General features: G+C 38.3%; 1 protein-coding gene across 1 annotated transcript in view; it reads left to right on the top strand.

Annotated features, from left to right (window-relative positions):
• WDHD1 (WD repeat and HMG-box DNA binding protein 1) overlaps window positions 1-11,363 on the top strand; it is a 62,718-nt gene extending 51,355 nt beyond the window's left edge. The window contains exons 22-26 of the mRNA XM_081228842.1: window positions 2,137-2,180; window positions 2,611-2,781; window positions 3,408-3,538; window positions 5,252-5,390; window positions 8,301-11,363. Coding sequence (XP_081084968.1) covers window positions 2,137-2,180; window positions 2,611-2,781; window positions 3,408-3,538; window positions 5,252-5,390; window positions 8,301-8,501 — 686 coding nt within the window. The 3' untranslated portion in view covers window positions 8,502-11,363. The remainder of the gene's footprint in view (window positions 1-2,136; window positions 2,181-2,610; window positions 2,782-3,407; window positions 3,539-5,251; window positions 5,391-8,300) is intronic.
• The last annotated feature ends 10,658 nt before the right edge of the window (window positions 11,364-22,021 follow it).

Genomic DNA, 22,021 nt, shown 5'->3' with positions numbered 1-22,021 from the left:
AGAGCATACAACACGTGGCTGTAATCTAGTCAGTGGTGGGGGATGGTTTGGGACCCCAAGGAAGGCCTCATGGAATGTTTATTTTATTTTATTTATTTATTTATTTATTTTGTGGTACGCGGGCCTCTCACTGTTGTGGCCTCTCCCGTTGCGGAGCACAGGCTCCAGACGCGCAGGCTCAGCGGCCATGGCTCATGGGCCTAGCCGCTCCGCGGCATGTGGGATCTTCCCGGTCCGGGGCACGAACCCGTGTCCCATGCATCGGCAGGCGGACTCTCAACCACTGCGTCACCACGGAAGCCCTATTTTATTTTTTAAGTTTATTTATGGCTGCGTTGGGTCTTCGTTGCTGTGCTCAGACTTCCTCTAGTTGCGGCGAGCGGGGGCTGCTCTTCATTGTGGTGCACAGGCTTCTTATTGCGGTGGCTTCTCTTGTTGCAGAGCATGGGCTCTAGGCCCACGGGCTTCAGTAGATGTGACACGCGGGCTTAGTAGTTGTGGCATAGGGGCTTAGTTGCTCTGCAGCATGTGGGATCTTCCCAGACCAGGGCTCGAACCCGTGTCCCCTGCATTGGCAGGCAGATTCTTAACCACTGCACCACCAGGGAAGCCGCCACGTGGGATGTTTAAAGCAGAGATCTAAAGGATGAATGAGTCAGCCAGGCAAAGGTGGGTGGGAGCAGAAGCAGAAGAAAAGCATGTGGGCTTAAGGAACAGCATGTGTGAAGACTATAAGAGAGGCTTGAAGAGCAGAGAGCAAAGAGAAAGTGATGCTGAATGGTTTTGGAGCAATGAGCAGGAGCCAAACCTTGCAGATCCATGTAGGCCATTGTAGGATTTTGATCTTTATTCTGAGGTTGCTGGGAGGCTGTTGTCGGTTTTAATCAGGAGCAGAGTATGGCACACTGTGAAGAGGAGGACTGCATATAAGGAGACTTCTGAGGTAGTCCCAAGTGAGATTGAATAGACTGAGGTGGTGGTGATTGCTGATAGAAAGAATGGGAGGAATTGAAGAGGTGTTTCTGAAGATGATATAGAGAGTATGGAAGTTCAGGGTGTGAAGAATAACTGTCAGTTTCTGGCTTGAGTACTTGAGTGAATGATGGTGCCATTTACTGAGTCAGGAAACACTAGGGAAACATAGGTTTAGATAGGAGGACGATGAATTACTATTGGCTGTTTGGGTCAGGAGCTCAGGAAAGTAGTATCTCTGGGGTGGAGATATAAAGTGAAAATTGTTGACATAAGTATAGCAGTTTAAGCCATGGGTATGGGTGAGTGAGCACTGGGGGAGGATCAAAGTGAGGAGAAAAATGAGGTTAGGCCTAGAGAGGAGGAGGACGAACCATCAAAAGAAAGTGAGGAAGGAGATAAGCCAGGGAATGCAGTATCTCAGAAGTCAAAGGGGAGATAGTATCAAGAAGAAAGGAACACTTCGCTATGTGGAGTGCTGTTGAGAGGTCAAACAAGGTGATGGCTGGAAAAGACCCACCAGTTTTGGCTTCATAGGGTTTACTGAGTTCTTAGCAAGAGCAGATTCTGCTGGGTAGTAGGGCTGGAAGCCATGTATTGGATGGAGGAACACATGAATAGTGAGGAAATGGGAATAGCTGTGTAGACAACTCTTGAGAAATTTGGCTGCTTAGGGGAGGTGAGAGAAAATTATGTGGGGGGCGAGAAGGGGATGTGGCAGAGAGCGTGTTTGGTTTTTGTTTGTTTCTTTAAGTTGGGAAACTTGAGCCAATAAAGAAGGAAAAGTCAAAGATGACACGTGTAGCCATTGATAGCACAAGTTTCTTGAAAAGCAGGAGTGGGTGGGATCTGGAGCATTTGTAGAGGAATTATTAACTAGCTAAAATAAGGCACCATTCTTCCCTGGTAACAGGAGAAAAGAATAATCTCTACATATTGTATCTGTCTATCTCATAGTGGCAAATTGGGATAGTTCCCATCATCTAATAGCTTTTATTTTGTCTTAGAAATAGGAAGGAGGTCATATATAGTTATTAATAGTTTTAAAGTTGCAAAGTACATTATTTTCATATAATACAGATTAAAATATTCCATAATTTTTATAGAAGTCATAAGTCTTCTGAGTTTTACCACTATTAAGTGAGTGTTTCTTTCTTATGAAAGGTGCAGTTACCTCTAGCAACCAAGGACGAATAAACCCCTTCAAGGTAAACTCTTTCCAGTGATGTTTTCTATTATTTAAATACATTTCCATATAGAGAAATATTTCCAAACTACCAGATGACCCTCCCCAGACTTAAGAGGCATTAAAGACTGCAACAGATTAAATTTTAAAATATTTAAATAAGTAAATATTTTAAAATAAACAAAGATGAAAGCAGCACTAGTTCCTGCTTGGACCAAGAGTTACGTTTTCTACTTATCTTCTGAGAACCTACAGTTTTGAAGGTTTTCAAAGCTTGGGGATGTGGTATTTGGGAATATGCGCATCAGTCTTAATTTGGATTATACCAAATATATTCAATTCCGAAGGTGAGACTACAATACAAACTTAACAGAAATTTAAAGGAAAAATAAATCTCTTGGCATTTTTTTTCTTCTTTAAACATTAAATGCTAATATTAGTTTGCTTTTTAGGTATCAGGCAATTCCAAAGAGCCATCCATTTCAATTAATTCAGTACGTTCAACTAATATTTTAGACAATATGAACAAATCATCCAAGAAATCTACTGCACTTAATCGAGCTACAAATTATGAAAAGTCTCCAGTTATAAAGCCTCTGGTTCCAAAACCAAAGTCTAAGCAGGTATGATTTCACCTGCCCCCATCTGCAGTACACAACTCATAGTCTGTTTGTCTTACTTTAGTTTTGTTCACTCTTTCAAGTATGAGACAGGAGGCTCCAGTTGTTTATAAGTGATTGTCTAGTGAGGGCAATGGTTCTCAATTCTGGTTTTGCATCAGAAACACTTTTTAAAAATATGTAGACCCAGGACAGGGACTCATGCATCTATCTGTATTTTTTTCCATTTTCCAAATGGTTCTGATGCATGTCCCTATTTAACGACAGCTGGTTTAGTACCTAGCCCTAATCTTTCCTTGTTCTGTATTCTGATTTTGCCTCCCAGATTTTGTCCCAGTTTTAGTATTTTATCACAGATTTGTCATCAGTAAAATAGACCTACCATTTGTATTTCCATTTCATATAATTTTATTCATCTAGAATACATGAAATTTGAGGTACAGTTTTTGGGGGTTTTGTGTGTGTGTTTATACATGTTTATTTTCAACAGAGAACCTCTTGGGACTTCACATGTTGGTGTAAGAATTCTAAATAATTATAAATATTTCTCCACATTTTTCAAAATTTGCTTATAACATATAAAATCATACTAGATTTTGTGGCGGTATTCATTATGTTTGTTTTTACAGGCATCTGCAGCATCCTTTTTCCAGAAAAGAACTTCCCAAGCTGATAGGACTGAGGAAGTAAAAGAAGAAAATCCTAAAAATCCATCATCTGAAACCCCAGCCATGTGTCCTCAAAACACTGAAAACCAAAGGTCGGTACATAGAGAAATTTAGTGTTCTCAAGATGTAGTATTCCAATAAAAGGCATACAGAAGTAGCAATACAAAATTATGTGGCCCTATTATTCATTCATGTAAATAATACATTGGCACAGGTAGTAGGCATTCTGAACACTTGTAACTTTAGGGAAGCCACAAATATTGATTAATGTCTATTTATATTACTTATTAAAGTATGCTTTGATAAACTGCATACATGTTTTAAATTGTGGATACGTTTTGTTGGGACACTATATTTTATAATTAGTTCATTTTTTCATTTGTTTGTTTTTAACTCGTTAGTATAGTTACATGGGAGAAACACAGTCAAAAGATAGAAAAAGATGTGTGATGAAGAGTAAATCTTTTCCCTACCCACCCAGTTTCCCCTCCACAAATAGTCACTGCACAAGTTTCTTATATAGCCTTCTGTAATTATCCTATGCATGTACACTTAGATTTATCTATTTTTTTTAGTTTTACAGAAATGGTAGTATACTCATTGTTCTGTGCCTTATTTTTTTCATTTAATAGCTTTTGCAGATGATTTCTTATTACTACATGAAGAGTTTCTTCAATCTTTTTATTTCCATTGAATGGCTATACCATAATTTATTTAGTTCTCTACTGGTGGACAAAAGGTAGTTGCTGGTCTTTTGCTAGTACAAATAGTAGTACAGTGAATAACTTTATATGAATATTATATACCTATAGCTATAAGATGGATTCCTGTATGGTTCAAGCTAATGTACAATTGTAATTTCGATAGATATTGCAAAATTGTTCTGCATGGATGTTGTATTATTTTATACATCCCAGCAATATGAGATTTCCTATTTGTCCATATCCTGTTTGTCCACCAACTCAGTGTTACCAAATTTCTTGATCTCTTGCATGCTAGATTTATTTAAAATACATCAGCTAAATTGAAAAAGTCACCATTTCATTTTTAGTGTTATGTATCTCATTTAACCAATATCTCATGTTAACCAATTTAATTTGAAGGGATAGCCGTGGTTTTTATTTTTCCTATTTTGTTCTGAATTTAATTTAGATATTAAACAGTGAAATTTTTATTTAAGAAGATTCCATTTTTTATACTATCAGGCTATACAGAAAAAAAGTGCTCAGTAAATATTAAATGTTTGCATTAAATCTTCACTTGTGATCTAAAGACAGTTTGTGTCAGAACTGAAAGCTAATGAAACTGACAAGTATGCTGTGTCCATGCTTTACATAATAATGGTACAAGAAAGGACCCACACTCCCAGGTCAGCTGTGAGGGCAGCGGTGAGGAGCTTGAGAGAAGTCGTGACAATTTCAAATAGCTGGTTTGGGAAATGCAGAAAGGCTACCAAAGATACATGGAAGGATTATATTGGGCTAGAGGGGCTAAGTAGGAGTGGAGGCCTTGAGCCTGTCAACATTCATAAAAGAGTTGAAAGTTCAGAGTTTTGCTGCACTTGGAAAATACAAATGTGAGTAATCCCTTTGAATTGATGTTATAAAGGATTTTTTCAGCTCATTATTCCTGCAGTCTCTAGGCAGCTTTAAGTAATATGTAATTATGAATATTAAAAAGTGTAATTAACTGTCTCTTACTTTATATATAGGTATGCTAATGGTTAATCACTAACCTGAAAGATCATGAACCACTTTAAGACTGTGTCTTAATTATAAAATTTTTTTACATAACTGCTATTTTAGGCCAAAGACCGGGTTCCAGATGTGGCTGGAAGAAAACAGATGTAATATTTTGTCTGACAATCCTGACTTTTCCGATGAAGCAGACATAATAAAAGAAGGAATGGTTCGATTTAGAGTATTGTCAACTGAAGAAAGGAAGGTAAGTAAGGATAATTGTACTGAGATTGAGACTTTAGTGAATTCCCAGGGGTTTTTTTTGGGTGGGGGGGCGGGTATAGTTGTTTTACAATGTTGTGTTAGTTTCTACTGTACAGCGAAGTGGAGTTCCCTGTGCTATACAGCAGATTCTTATTAGTTATCTATTTTATACATATTAGTGTATATATATCAATCCCAATCTCCCAGTTCATCCCCCCGCCCTCACTTCCCCCCCTTGCTGTCCATACGTTTGTTCTCTACATCTGTGTCTCTATTTCTGCCTTACACACCAGTTCATCTGTACCATTTTTCCAGGTTCCACATATATACGTTAATATACGATATTTGTTCTTCTCTTTCTGACTTACTTCACTCTGTATGACAATCTCTAGGTCCATCCACGTCTCTATAAATGACCCAATTTAATTTGTTTTTATGGTTGAGTAATATTCCGTTGTATATAAGTACCACATCTTCTTTATCCATTCCTCTGTTGATGGACATTTAGGTTGCTTCCATGACCTGGCTCTTGTAAATAGTGCTGCAGTGAACATTGGGGTGCATGTGTCTTTTTGAATTATGGTTTTCTCTGGGTATATGCCCAGTAGTGGGATTGCTGGGTCATATGGTAATTCTATTTTTAATTTTTTAAGGAACCTCCATACTGTTCTCCATAGTAGCTGTATCAGTTTACATTCCCACCAACAGTGCAAGAGGGTTCCCTTTTCTCCACACCCTCTCCGGCACTTATTGTTTGTAGATTTTCTGATGATGCCCATTCTAACCTGTGTGAGGTGATACATCATTGTAGTTTTGATTTGCATTTCTCTAATAATTAGTGATGTTGAGCAGCTTTTCATGTGCCTCTTGGCCATCTGTATGTCTTCTTTGGAGAAATGTCTATTTAGGTCTTCTGCCCATTTTTTGATTGGGTTGTTTGTTTTTTTGATATTGAGTTGCATGAGCTGTTTATATATTTTGGAGATTAATCCTTTGATTGTCCGTTGATTCATTTGCAAATATTTTCTCCCATTCTGAGGATTGTCTTTTTGTCTTGTTTATAGTTTCCTTTGCTGTACAAAAGCTTTTAAGTTTCATTAGGTCCCGTTTGTAAGGATAATTGTACTGAGATGGGGATTTTAGTGAATTCGCAGGTTTTAAAAATTCGTAAAGAAAGTGCCTTTTTCTGTTTTTATAAATTGAGTACATTCTGATAAGCTCTTGGTAGAAAGGAAATACAACAAGCAAAATGTCAGCTTTGAACCTATGGATATGTAATAATTATTATTTAGTGCTGATGGTTAATTTTTGGCAGATGTACTGCTTACATCTGTATAAGTTTCTGCATATTGTAAGTTAGGGGAATACCCCAAGAAAAAGTGCATTATTTATCAAAAGCAAAAAAGATTAATAAGTAAAAGTGAAATTAATTCACATTTTTGGACTACTACTCTAAAGTCCTTGTAAGCAGAATTTCTTAAAATGCTATTTACTTACACATTGAATACTAAATGAGAATACTGCTTTGTGGGGGAAAATCTGATGTTCTGTTCTAGCCTTTCGTGTTTAAATTAGGACAGGTGGCTTGTACCTATTGCTCCGCATGTCAGTTTCTGCCATGTGAAAGAAGGCTAAGAGCAGCTTTCTTTTGCAAGGGGAAGGATTGTGTGTGTTGTATCAATAAATCTCAGACTTCCCTTCCCTAGGAATGACTGCATGCAGCATGGGCACCTTGTGACATAGTTACTTACCTTGATAAGCTGGTTTTTACGAATAAAAGTATTGCAAAATGAGGAAGCTAGAAACTGGTCTTACCACCTCTAGCCTCCTTTAGAATCTCATTAGCATCTTTGTATTTCTCATTTTTTATAAGTATTTATAAAAGGATAAAAATTGTAAAGAATTAGATAAAATGACATCTGAATGAATAAGACCTTATTAGGAAAAGAGGAAGAGACTTGGCAAAAGTTGTGATTGTGTTTTTGAATACTTAAAAATGTAATCAATGTTTTTAGTGTAAACCTTAAACATTTCTTAAATCCAGTCTGTTAATGTGAAAAATACTATAGGTCAAATGGTCCCTTTTCAACAATAATGACTAGGAAGGAAGATAAAGGAGGAGGAGGAGGAATTGTTATAGATTAAAAGAGGTTTAAGAGGTAAATGAAATGAGTGAAGCTTGTTAGGTTCTTGCTTAGTGAGTAGCAACCAATCCCAAAAGAGTGTATACTGTATATAACGTTCCTGATATAACAAAGTGATGGGGATGAAGAACAGAGAACTGATTGCCAGGGGTTAGGACCCGGGAGAGGAGTGGGGTGGGGCAACATGTGGGATCCTCACGCGTATGGAACTACTGTTCTATATCCTGAATGTGGTGGTAAATACACAGCCTACAATAGAATTATACACACACACACAAACAAGTAGAAATAAAAAAGGGGATTTTATCAATGTCAATATCCTAGTTGTAATAGCGCACTACAGTTTTGCAAGATGCAACCATTGAGGGAAACTGAGTAAAGGGAACACAGTGGCTTTCTGTATTATTTCCTACAACTGCGTGGAAATCTATAATAATCTTAAAATAAAAGGTTTTCTTTTTTAAAAAGTACCTGCAGTTATAGTGTTTTGCAGTTAATATGGTTAAATACAAGCAGAGTTTAGACTGAAATATTATAGAGGTAGAATGTAAACTTTTTAACGTGCCCTGCAATTAAGTAATAAGAGATTCGTTTAAAAAAACAAAAACAAAAACAAAACGAGAACCTTTAATGATTAGTTTAACAATTCAAGTGCTAATTATGCTGCTTTACATAAATGAATGTTGCCTGCAAAAGTAACGAAATCATGTCCTTCGTACTTCTTTGTTGGTGCCTAAAAACTTTTCTCCTGCAATATTTTTATAAAGGCATGGGCTGCCAAGGCCAAAGGAGGAACTGCAAGTGATGGAGCTGAAGAAAAGAAACGAAAACGTGTGGTCGATGATAGTCACGAAACTGAAAACCAGAAAGAAAAAACGAAGGAGAATCTGAATTTGCCTAAAAAGCAAAAACCTCTAGATCTTTCTACGAATCAGAAACTGTCAGCTTTTGCATTTAATCAGGAATAGAGTAAGGAAGTGTACTTAGGAAAGTAATGGATTTTTCACTCATCTTTGATGAATCTAGACCTTTTAAAAAAAATCTTTAGGAAACTCTTTATATATTTTTAAAAGAGTGTAAAGACTGCTGTTTGTCTTTATAAGATAATGTAGTAATTATATTGGTGTAGGTAGCAGGGCATCTGTAAACACTATCATCTCTTCAGATCGCTCTGCCCCCACATGGAGGGCCATTCAAAAGCATTATGGTCATGGTCACTGACTGGAGGCCACTGTCATGTCCCATTGGAAGCTGATTTGTTTTTGTTTCTTACCTTAAAAATCATCAAAGCCAAGGTCTTAAAACCTCTGAACGTTGAAGTACCTTGTAGGGTTTTCCTTGTTTGGTTCATGTCATGTACTGGGAAGTACTACAGAAGTCCTCTTCCCAAGTGTGCTGCCATAGACTGCTCTCTATGTCTATACTGGCCCCAGGGGACCATGTTTTTTTTTTAGTATAGGCCCTAAACATGTAAATAATTTTGTAGCTGAGACCTTTTGTTTGTTTTGGCAGTTTCTTCATATATTACTTCTAATTATTTGTGTAGCCTTTTTTTAAAAAATAAAATGTTCACATTTCCATATTTAGCTTGATATGGTTTTCACATTGTATTTCCATGAAATGGAAGCGTTTCTAGAAAATATATTTTATATTTATTACCATAATTTCTACCACCCCCCCCATCCTATTACACAGTATACACACAGAAGAGAATTGAAGATACTGTTTGGATAGCATTGCAGCTCAGGGCATAATGTGCTCCTAGTAAGCTACTCTGGTTATCAGCATCAGCAGTGCTTTTCTGAGCAAGTCTTTGAAGCCTTGATAAGAGAGTGGTTGAAGAGTAATGGGAAGTGTTTAACTCCTCTTTTATTTTGAACAAACAAGATTTAATTAAGTAGTTCATACATTTTTTGGTTAGTATTCTAAGCAGAACTTAATACAAATGCAGCCACTTAATGAGGGCAAAGTACAAGGGGTGGGGTTGGGGTAGGGGGATAGTAGTAAAATAAAATCAGGTGGCTCAAAATCTAGGGTAGTTTTATAGGTTGGAAGGAACAAAATATGTTGAAAATTTAGATGTATATGAGCCAAAGGATAATCCTTGTCTCATGATGATTAAGGTTGCGAAGGAATACATTTCTGACTTTTTAGTTAGTAGCTGGTATTGAGAAACATAGTAGCATAGAGGTTAGGGGCACAGATTTCAAAGCCAGACTACCTGGGCTCAAAGGACCACTGCAATACTACCAGCTAAATAACCTTGGGCAAGTTCTAGCCTTTGTCCACTCATCTGTAAAATGGGTATATTAATAGTAACTACTTTAGAGGGTTGTTAAGAGAATTAAATGAGGTAAAAGCACTTACCTGGCATATAGTAATGTTTTATATACATACCAGCTATTGTTACTATGCTGTTGGCTGGTTCATCTTGCTTTGTCATTAGGTTTGATTCTGAATTAATTATGTATGAATTAATTTTGATTTCAAGATCCTGACATAAAAGTTTATATTACTTTGGAAAGCATGTTTATAGACATGTATTTTGTTTTTACTTCCTCAACTTGCTTATTACCACAGTGTATAATACTTAAGGATATAATCCTTGAGTGTTATATTTCAGATGCATAGGAACCTGATAACACCAAAGATTTTCAAAAGGTTTTTTCTTTCTTTTGTTCCTTTGGCCACACCGTGCGGCATGCAGGATCTTAGTTCCCCGACCAGGGATCGAACCCGTACCCACTGGAATGGAAGTGTGGAGTCTTAACCACTGGACCACCAGGGAAGTCCCTGCAAAAGGTTTTTTTAATCTCCTACTTTTGTTTGGTTGAAGGAAGGTTTTTGTATTGACCTGGTTTAACTTACAAATCAGAACTTTGAAGCCAAGAAATATCATACTTATTCCTTTTCTATATAATATTAAACTTCTTTTTTTTTTACATCTTTATTGGAGTATAATTGCTTTACAATGGTGTGTTAGTTTCTGCTGTATAACAAAGTGAATCAGTTATACATATACATATGTTCCCATATCTCTTCCCTCTTGCATCTCCCTCCCTCCCACCCTCCCTATCCCACCCCTCCAGCCGTCACAAAGCACTGAGCTGATCTCCCTGTGCTATGTGGCTGCTTCTCACTAGCTATCTGCCTTACGTTTGGTAGTGTATGTATGTCCATGCCTGTCTCTCGCTTTGCCACAGCTTACCCTTCCCCCTCCCCATATCCTCAAGTCCATTCTCTAGTAGGTCTGTATCGTTATTCCTATCTTACCCCTAGGTTCTTCATGACATTTTTTTTCTTAAATTCCATATATATGTGTTAGCATACGGTATTTGTCTTTCTCTTTCTGACTTACTTCACTCTGTATGACAGACTTTAGGTCTATCCACCTCATTACAAATAGCTCAATTTCGTTTCGCTTTATGGCTGAGTAATATTCCATTGTATATATGTGCCACTAAACTTCTTTTAAGAAAAAAAAATCTTTGGGACTTCCCTGGTGGTTCAGTGGTTAAGAATCCGCCTGTCAGTGAAGGGGGCACATGTTTGAGCCCTGGTCCAGGAAGATCCCACATGCCGTGGAGCAACTAAGCCCTTGCACCACAACTACTGAGCCTGCACTCTAGAGCCACAACTACTGAGCCCGTGTGCTACAGCTACTGAAGCCTGTGCACCTGGAGCCAGTGCTCCGCAGCAAGAGAAGCCACTGCAATGAGAAGCCCGTGCACTGCATCGAAGAGTAGCCCCTGCTCGCCACAGCTAGAGAAAGCCTGCATGCAACAACAAAGATCCAACGATGAAGACCCAATGCAGCCAAAAATAAATAAACAAACAAAATATTTTTTAAAAAGAATATTGGGGCTTCCCTGGTGGCGCAGTGGTTGAGAGTCCGCCTGCCGATGCAGGGGACACGGGTTCGTGCCCCGGTCTGGGAAGATCCCACATGCCGCAGAGCGGCTAGGCCCGTGAGCCATGGCTGCTGAGCCTGCGCATCCGGAGCCTGTGCTCTGCAAGGGGAGAGGCCACAACAGTGAGAGGCCCGCCTACCGCAAAAAAAAAAATAAATAAATAAAAATAAAAATAAAAATAAAAAGAATATTGAATTGTATTTAATTATTAGAAGTGTATACTTTTTAATACAGGAAAGAGTGAGGAAGAACATCATCCCTAATCCTAATATCCAGAGATAACCACTGTTAACATTTTAGTGTATGTCATTAGGCTTTTTTCTGTATATGTGGTTTTTGTTTGTTTTTTTACATAGGTGTGCAGTCCAAATTCATGCTGAGTAGAGGCGTAAAGGAAAAAACGAAACAACTCAAGCATGCAGTTTAAAGTGTGGCCTTTTGGGCTTCCCTAGTGGCGCAGTGGTTGAGAGTCTGCCTGCCAATGCAGGGGGCATGGGTTCGTGCCCTGGTCCGGGAAGATCCCACATGCCGCGGAGCGGCTAGGCCCACGAGCCATGGTCGCTGAGCCTGCACGTCCGGAGCCTGTGCTCCGCAACGGGAGAGGCCACAACAGTGAGAGGCCCACGTACCACAAAACATAAATAAATAAAAAATAAAGTGTGGGGGCTTCCCTGGTGGCGCAGTGGTTGAGAATCTGCCTGCCGATGCAGGGGACACGGGTTCGTGCCCCGGTCCGGGAGGATCCCACATGCCACGGAGCGGTTGGGCCTGTGAGCCATGGCCGCTGGGCCTGCGCGTCCGGAGCCTGTGCTCCGCAACGGGAGAGGCCACAACAGTGAGAGGCCCCCGTACTGCAAAAAAAAAATAAAGTGTGGCCTTTTGCTTGTAGTGTTCCTGTAATTGACATCAATTTCTACCTACTCTGGAGCTGTGTCATAAAGGGCAAAAATGTATGGAGTAGAAAGTAAACATAATGGAATCAGAAAGCCAAAACTTGGTTCTTTGAAAGACTGATAAATTAGAAAAATATCTGACAAGATTAATCATGATACAAAGAGAAAAGCATGAATAAGTAATATTAGGAATGAAAAGGAAATTATTAACTACAAAAACAGTACAGATTTTTTAAAGGTAAGAGGCTTATGATGGTCAGTTGTATGTGCCAACTGGCTAGGCTACAGATGTTATTCAGTCAAACACTAACCTATGTGTTGCTGTGAAGGTATTTTATAGATTGTTTTAAAGTTCATAATCAGTTGACTTTAAGTAAGAGATTATCCTAGATAGTCTGCGTGGTCCCAACTCAATCAGTTGAAAGGCCTTAAGAGCGGAACTGATACTTCCCTGAGGGAGAAGAAGATAACCACACCTGTAGATCGCAGCTTCCACTCATGCCTTGAGATTTTTCAGCCTGCCTTTCCTGAAGGTCTCCCCTATGGTTTGGGATTTCAGACCTGCCTTCCAGCCTCCATAATCATGTGAGTCAATTTCTTGCAATAAATCAATATATATATTCCTACCGGTTCTGTTTCTCCCCTTGAACACTGACTAATTCAAGACTTTTAAACAGCTTCCTGACAGTAAGTTGGAAAATTCCGATGAACAAGTTTCTACAAAAAAGACTAAAATACTTAGGAATAAACTTAACAAGTGCAAAACTTATTCTTTGAACTACAAAACATTGTTGAAAGACATACAAGAAGACCCACATAAATGGAAAGATCCTGTGTTTAGGGAACAGAAGACTTACTGGTGTTAAGATGGCCACACCCCCCAGTTGATCTACAGATTCAGTGCTATCCTATCAAAACCCCAGCTGGCTGCTTTGTAGAAAATGACAAACTAATCCAAATGTTCATACAGAAAATCAGGGGACCTGGAATAGCCCAAATAATATTGAAAAAGAACAAGTTAGAGGATTCATATTTCCCAATTTAAAAACTTAACTACAAAGCTATATTAATCAAGACAGTGTGGTATTGGCATGAGAATAGACCTCCAGATCAATGGAATGGAGAGTCCAGGAATAAACTCTCACACGTAGAGTCAGTTGATTTTTCACAAGGTGCCAGGGCAAGTAAATGGGGAAAGGATAGTCTTTTCCCACCAACAGTGCTGGGACAGCTGGAAACATGCAAAAGAATGAAGTTGGACCCCTCTCTCACACCATATAAAAAAATTAATCCCAGATGTATCAAGACATAAATGTAAACTAAAACTACAAGTCTTAGAAGAAAACATAGGTGTAAATCTTTGTGACCTTGGGCTAAGTAATGGTTTTTTAGGTATAGCATCAGAAGCACAAGCAAAATAGATGAAGTCAACATCATCAAAATTAAAAATGTTTGTGCTTCAAAGGGCACCATCAAGAAAGTGCAAAAAACAAGCCACAGAAAGGGAAAAGTTTTTTGGAAATCATATATCTGATAAGGAACTTGTAACTAAGATGTATCAACAACTCTTAAATGTTAAAATATATCAACATTTCTCCAAAAGACAATATATAAATGGCCAATCAGCACATGAAAAGATACTCAGTATCCTTAGCCATCAGGAAAATGCAAATCAAATCACAAAGAGATACAACTTCACATCCACTAGGATGGCTATAATGAAAAAGATGGGCAATAACAAGTATTGGTGAGGATGTGGAGAAATTGGAACCCTCAGACTTTACTGGTAGGATGTAAAATGGTGGTTTGGCAGTTCTTCAAAAGGTTAAACACAGAGTTATCAAATGACCCAGCATTTCCACAACTAGGTATAAACCCAAGAATAATAAAAACATCTCCACACAAAAACTTGTACATGATTGTTCAGAGCACCATTAATCTATAATAGCCAAAAAGTTAAAACAATCCAAATGTCCATCAAGTGACGAATGGATAAACAAAAGGTGGTATGTACATACAATGGAATATTATTATTTGTCAATAAAAAGAAATGAAGTACTGGTACATGTTACAACATGGACAAACCATGAAAACAGGCTAAGTGAAAGAAGCCAGTCACAAAAGATGATATTTTATATGACTTCATTTCTATGAAATGTCCAGACTAGGCAAATCTATAGAGACAGAAAGTAGATTGGTAGTTGCCTTGGGCTGGGGGTTAAGAAGAAAGGGTGGGTGGCTGACTGCTGATTGGTACAGGGTTTCTTTTTGGAGTGACAAAAATATTCCAGAATTGGATAGTGGCAGTGATTGCACAACTCTAAATTTACTAAAAACCACTGAATTGTACACTTTAAGCAGGTGAACATATGGTATGTGAATTATGTCTCTATAAAGTTGTTATTAAAAAAACTGAATCAAGGTACAAACTTCCAGTTGCAAAATAAATGAGTCATGGGTATGAAATGTACAGTGTGAAGAATATTGTCAATAATTATGTAATATCTTTGATGATAGATCATAACTAGATTTATGGTGATCATTTTGAAATGTATAAAAATATCAAATGACTGCATTGTGTTAATGGGAACCAACAAAGTACTGTAGGTCAATTATACTTCAAACCAAACAAACTTATAGAAAAAGAGATCAGATTTGTGGTTACCAGAGGCAGGGGTGGAAGGGAGGGGAATTGGATGAAGACAGTCAAAAGGTACAAACTTCTAGCTGTAAGATACAAATAAGTACTAGGGATGTAAAGTACAACATGATATATATAATTAACACCGCTATATGTTATATCAATATATGGAAGTTAAGAGAGTAAATCATGAGTTCTCATCACAAGAAAAATATTTAATTTCTTTAATTTTTTATCTATATGAGATGATGGATATCCACTGAACTTATTGTGATAATTACTTCGTGTTGTAAGTCAAATCGTTATGTTTTGTTTGTTTGTTTGTTTTAATTTATATTTTTATTTTTGGCTGGTTGGGTCTTAGTTGCTGCACGCAAGCTTTCTCTAGTTGCAGTGAGTAGGGGCTACTCTTCATTGCAGTGCGCAGTCTTCTCATTGTGATTGCTTCTCTTGTTGCAGAGCACAGGCTCTAGGTGCACGGGCTGCAGTAGTTGTGGCACACAGGCTCAGAGTTGTGGCTCGCGGGCTCTAGAGTGCAGGCTTGGTACTTGTGGCGCACAGGCTTAGTTGGTCTGCGGCATGTGGGATCTTCCCGGACCAGGGCTCGAACCCATGTCCCCTGCACTGGCAGGCGGATTCTTAACCACTGTGTCACCAGGGAAGTCCCAAATCATTATGTTTTACACCTTAAACTTATACAGTACTGTACATCAGTTATGTCTCAATAAAACTGGAAGAAAAAAAACTGGCTCAGAGAAATAGAAAATCAGAATAGTCTATAACCAATTTAAAAAATTAGTCTATATTTAAAATTCTGGGTGAAAAGTCAAGTTCTATCACAGTCAAGTAAAAGTTACAATCTTCTACAAATTATTTAGTATAGCATCTGTCATAACCTTCATGTTGAAACCTGACAAGGTTAGTTTTAAGAAGGAAAATTTTAAACCAATCTCACTCATGAACATAGAAGAAAACTCCTAAGTAAAAATTTTAGTAGGCCAGATCCAACATTGTATAAAAAAAGATAATATTTAGTTACCCCATTGACTTAATCACAAGAATACAACATTGGTCTAACATTAGAAAATCAGTTAATGTTGATTAAAGGACAAAAAGTGTCTTGCATAAAAGCATGTATCTTGTTTAAAGGGATCTGTGCCATTCTGGTTTTTTCTGACACTGTATGGAATTAACTTTGTATGTTACTGAACCATTTCACCCAAGGGCTCATAAACACACTAATATATTTTTATAATGAGGGTAATAATATAAGCATAAATTTAAACTACTGCCAAACTTTTTAAAAAGAGAAGAATGCTATTGTTCTTTTAGTTGTAAATTGTATTTCATTTAATAGACCTCTGTCTTCTGTTTTCTCCGGGTATATTTTTCTGTCGGATTGTATGTGTCTCTAGTATATCAATAATTGTAGATGCTTCTTGATCTCACCAAGAGACCCAGGTTTTCAAGGGCAAGAACTATGTTGGTGGGGTGATTGGCATAGTCGATACAGTATAATCTTTGGAACTCGGTAGGCTTAGGATTTATATACTGCCTCTACCACTGGAGCTATGTGGCTCTGGGAACCACTTAATCTCTCTAATTCCTATGGTCTTTGTAATAAAAATGACAGCAATTTTTTGCTCAGACCTCCTTCTCAGAGAACCATCCCAGGATAGTCACATATCACTTGCTGTCACTTCTGCAGGCCACACTGCACCAGAATTTCACGACTGACCCCAGTATTCAGTGATCCCATCTCTCTCCCTGATATTTGGAATTTGGACACAGAAGCAGAATCGTTTAATCTGAGGAACTGAGCTGCACAGGGATGTAGAAGCAAATGTCATAACAGCAGGGGAAAACTAAAGTTGTGGGAACGCAGAGAAACAAATGAGCAGAAGAAATACATCTACTGAAAGTGGAAAAGTGAGGAAAAAATTAAAAACAAACAAAAATTGTCGGGTCAACATTATCTCAGCTGCTTTTATGGCCCTGATAACAAAAATCCTAGAGAAAGGAAGATGAAGAGTGGCACTCCACTTCTTCAAGAATAGTGTGGAGCAGATAAGTGGCAAATAAAGTGTTCACCGAAGGTTGGAAACTGGCCCCCACAAAGAGTGTTCCTCTCTGAAAACAGCTGGATTGGAATTGATATAGATGGTTTTTCTAAAGAGGGAGGAGTATTAATGTGCTTCAGTGAGATAGAGACTCTTCATGACATCATTTTTCCCTCAAATGTTAGAGCAGCTGATTAAAAATAGTAGCTGGGCATATCTAGAATATATAAAGAACTCATAAGCTCAGCATTAAAAACAAAACATATAATCCAATTAGAAATTAGGAAAACACAGATTTTACTAAGAGGGTACACAAAAGGCAAACACGTGAAAAGATGTTCAAGAGCATTAATTATTAGAGAAGTGCAAATTGAAACTACAGTGAGATTTCACTACACACCTATCAGAATAGCTAAAGTGAAATATAATGATAACACCAAATACAAGTAAGGATGCAGAGAAACTGGATCACTCATGTTGCTGGTGGGAATGTAAAATGGTACAGCCACTCTAGAACACAGTTTGGCAGTTCCTTTCAAAACTAAAAGGGACTTACTGTATAACCAGCAATTGCCCTCTTAAGCACTTATCCCCGAGAAATGAAAACTTATTCTCACACAGGAACTTGTGCAGGATTGTTCATAGCAGCTTTATTTTTAATAACACCAAACTAGCAACTACCCAAATGTCCCTCAATGACTAGTTAATCTATAGTACATTCATACCATGCATGGTATACTACTCAGCAATGAAAAGGAACAAACTATTGATACAAGCAACAATTTGGAATAACCTCAAGAAAATTAAGCTGAGTGAAAGAAGGCCAATCTCAAAAGGATGTTTTGATTCCATTCCACTGCATGATTCCATTTATATAACATTCATGAAATAATACAGAGATGGAAAATGTATTAGTGGTTGCCAGAGTTAAAGATGGGGAAAGGAGGGATGTGGCTATACAGGGATGAATAAGAGCAAGTCTTGTGGTGATGGTATAATTGAGTATCTTGATTATGGTGGTGGTTTCACAAGGATTTACATGTGATAAAATTGCATAGAGGTACACACACACACACAAGTAAGTCTGTACTGGTAAAATCTGAATAAGTTGTACAGATTATTTCAGTGTCAATTTCTTGATTTTGATATTATACTATCATTCTATAAGATATTAACACTGGGAGGGGATATCTGAGGATATTCTACAACTGGAAATGAAAAACCCTAATGAGCCATTTGTAGCTAATGGAAGAGAATTTATATTCCTGACCCCCAACAGGGTTATAAGCTCTTTAAGAGCAGACCTGGGTTTCTTTGTATTGTCAGAACCTGGCACAGTGCCTCTCCTAAACAAGATAATCAGTATGTTTCTCCTGTCAACACTGATAAAGGATTTTGAGCTCACAACTGAGAAATCTGAATGTTCTTTGTCAATATACCAAGAAAAATATTCAGTATATTTTTGAAGTCATTTTATGATTAATTTGCAGAAGAATAAAGGGATAATAAGACGAAAACTTTATTAGGAATGTCCACAAGAATTAAAGCATAACAAACCTCTTCAACTCAAACACCAGTGCACAGATAATAAAAAAGATTAAAGAATATCATCATACATCATTTTGGCAAAACAAGATGGTCCAAGTTCTTGTCACAAAATATTGCATGATGACATGCTTCCTGTCAAATGACTAACTGGATGAAAATACTGCATTGCTTTTGTGTCCTTAGGAATATATAGGTCACATTAATTCTTGAGTTTGAGAAAAATTCATCTACGATAACTTGATCTGAAAACTCATAACCTGAGATTTCATTTATATGACCAATTCCACCATCATTAATAGAGTCTAGAGTGCTGCTATTTGTCTCCTTGCATTTATCTTCTGATTCATCTAATAACTTTGAAACATCTTCCCCTGTCAGTTTCCTATTCTTTGCCACTATGGATGGAAAATGAAAAATTCTAAATTCTCAACTTGTTCTATGAAATCTTAAAGCAAACTATAAAGATAATCCCTCCAGTCTTCTTTTTTTCCTTCTTGAAAATGAGGCAATACTTTGGGCATTATAATAAGAAAACTGCAAGATAGCATTTTTTAAAACATTGCATCATCCTTTTAGGTGATTCCATCATTTTTCCATTTTCTTATAATTTAATTCCTTTTTTAAATATAGCTGGGAAAAATTGAAGTGTATGATAAAAGAATTTCTTAGGGCTTCCCTGGTGGCGCAGTGGTTAAGAATCCGCCTGCCAACACAGGGGACACGGGTTCAAGCCCTGGTCCAGGAAGATCCCACATGCTGCGGAGCAACTAAGCCCGTGCGCCACAACTACTGATCCTGCGCTCTAGAGCCCACGTGCCACAACTACTGAAGCCCACATACCTAGAGCCCGTGCTCTGCAACAAGAGAAGCCACCGCAATGAGAAGCCTGAGCATCTCAGCAAAGAGTAGCCCCTGCTTGCCACAACTAGAGAAAGTCCGCACACAGCGGCGAAGACCCAACACAGCCAAAATAAATAAATAAATAAATTTATTAAAAAAAAAAAAAAGAATTTCTTAAATGATGAAATAGCAAAACCTGAAGTAAGAAAAATGAGATCAGTAAAATCCCCTAACGTATCTTAGATTTATAAAAGTGTCAGTGGCCCATATGGTAATCACCAGGATAGAATGAATTTTATTCTATTTTTTTAAATTAAATTTTCCCTTTGTTTTTTGGAAGACCTCTAAGAAAGAAAAAGTCAAAAGATTACTCCTTACAAATAGTTAGAACTGCTCCAAAAGGAAATTTAAAAACTAATATCAGGTCCAATGGAGCCTGATGGTATTCCACGGGTTAATGATGAATTACATCATTAACATATGAACAAGTTCCCTACATATGAACGAGTTCCGTTCCTAGAGCATGTTCGTAAGTCCAATTTGTTCATAAGTCCAACAAAGTTAGCCTAGGTACCCAACTAACGCAATCGGCTAATTTGCTTTGGATAACAAGGCTACAGAGACACTGTTGGTTGCCTACCTAACAGCCTTTCCCTCTTTTTACTTAGTTTAATGGCACCCTCATTTTGTTTTGTAACAGCAACAATTGATGTAAGCTGTTCTTTGCCAGCAGTTGGTCTTTGGGTGGCTGTGTTTTAACCAAAGAAATAAGGAGAAATCTCCTGGGGTGGGTGGCGGTGGGGAACTTCTTAGAAGGTCTTCCCCTCTGACAAAGAAAGAGGAGGAGGCGGTTTCACTTTCCCTGCTGTGTTTGAACACGTGATGCTCAGGGCATCAAGCCATCTGTGTCTGGAAGGGCAGGCACTGACAACATGCTGAGAATGACTAAGGAGAAAGTCGGGAAGAGCCTGGGTCCTTGATAACACTATTGAGTCTCCCAGCCATGCCTACAATGCCATCTCCAGGACTCTGGTTAAGCGAAACAATGTGCCTGAATTGTTTAAGCAGGTGGTTCTCAACTTTGGCTGCACTTGAGAATCCCTCTCAAGGCCCAAGTCATGCCCCAGACCAATGAAATCAGATTTCACCATGTAGGAGTCAGGTTTCCCAGGTGATTCCAATGTGCAGCCAATTTTGAGAACCACCAGTCCAGGCCACTTTTAGTTGGGTATTCCATTTTTGGCAGGAAAAAAATATCTTTCATGATATAGTTTCTGATTGAAAACATTTATTTCAGCCAGATAAAACTCAGATTCCCCAAATGGTGAAAAGATCAGAACCAGTTTGTTTTCTCATCAGTTTTGGTTCATCCATCTGTGAAACATTCATAACATTGCAGTTAATTTCCACAAATACTTGGATGACTGGCTGGGACAAATGTACAGTAGCAGTCGTGATGCTAAAAATACAAATACACTCAGAACAACAAAGAAACATGGCTTTGCACAACTCTGCTAAGCTGTCCCATTCCCTTTGTCTTTATTGTAATTTCCAGTTTGCTTTTTTTTTTTTTTTTTTTTTGTGGTACGCGGGCCTCTCACTGTTGTGGCCTCTCCCGTTGTGGAGCACAGGCTCCGGACGCGCAGGCTCAGCGACCATGGCTCTCGGGCCCAGCCGCTCCGCGGCATGTGGGATCTTCACGGACCGGGGCACAAACCCGTGTCCCCTGCATCGGCAGGTGGACTCTCAACCACTGCGCCACCAGGGAAGCCCTCCAGTTTGCTTTTTTAATGCTGATATCTTCTGGCAAAATGGTGGCCACCAGTGTTACAGGCAGCAATGTCTCTGAGTTTTTCAGGTGTAAAGTAATCAGCTGAAACCAGGTCCCCCTAAAACCGAGCTCCCCTGAAGAGTTTATGGTTAACCTCTCTGTACAAAACTTTATTCCCTGTCTTGTCCCCTCTGACCTCAATCCCATGCATACTGAAGACTAATCAGCCAGAGTCAGAGGACTAAAATTGCTGTTGTTAATAACATCGTTAATGTGCTCAAGTTGCTATTGTCAATTACTTATCATTAACATACAGGTTGTTTTCTCTAGGGCAGGATGAGCTAACATATCACCCGGGCCATTGGACAGTCAGACCAGAGACTCATAAACTGTAGGCATCCAGACTCTTGAAACTACGATTAAGAAATGTCACAGGGACTTCCCTGGGGGTCCAGTGGTTAAGACTCTATGCTTCCAATGCAGGGGGTGCCAGTTCGATCCCTGGTTGGGGAACTGGGATCCCACATGCCACGTGGTGCAGCCAAAAAAAAAAAAGTCACAAGACAGAGAAAGACAAATATCATATGATATCACTTATATGTGGAATCTTAAAAAATGATACAAATGAACTTATTTACAAAACAGAAATAGACTCAACAGACATAGAAAAATAACCTCTGGTTACCAAAGGGGGTAGAAGGAGGGTGGGCTAAATTAGGAGCTTGGGATTAGCATATACACACTACTGTAATATAAAATAGGTAAACAACAAGGACCTACTGTATAGCACAGGGTACTATACTCACTATCTTGTAATAACCTAT

This window comes from Mesoplodon bidens (genome assembly GCF_964165515.1).
Source record: "Mesoplodon bidens genome assembly, chromosome: 3".
Lineage (NCBI taxonomy): Eukaryota > Metazoa > Chordata > Mammalia > Artiodactyla > Ziphiidae > Mesoplodon > Mesoplodon bidens.
This window is presented reverse-complemented; position numbering and strand designations above follow the sequence as displayed.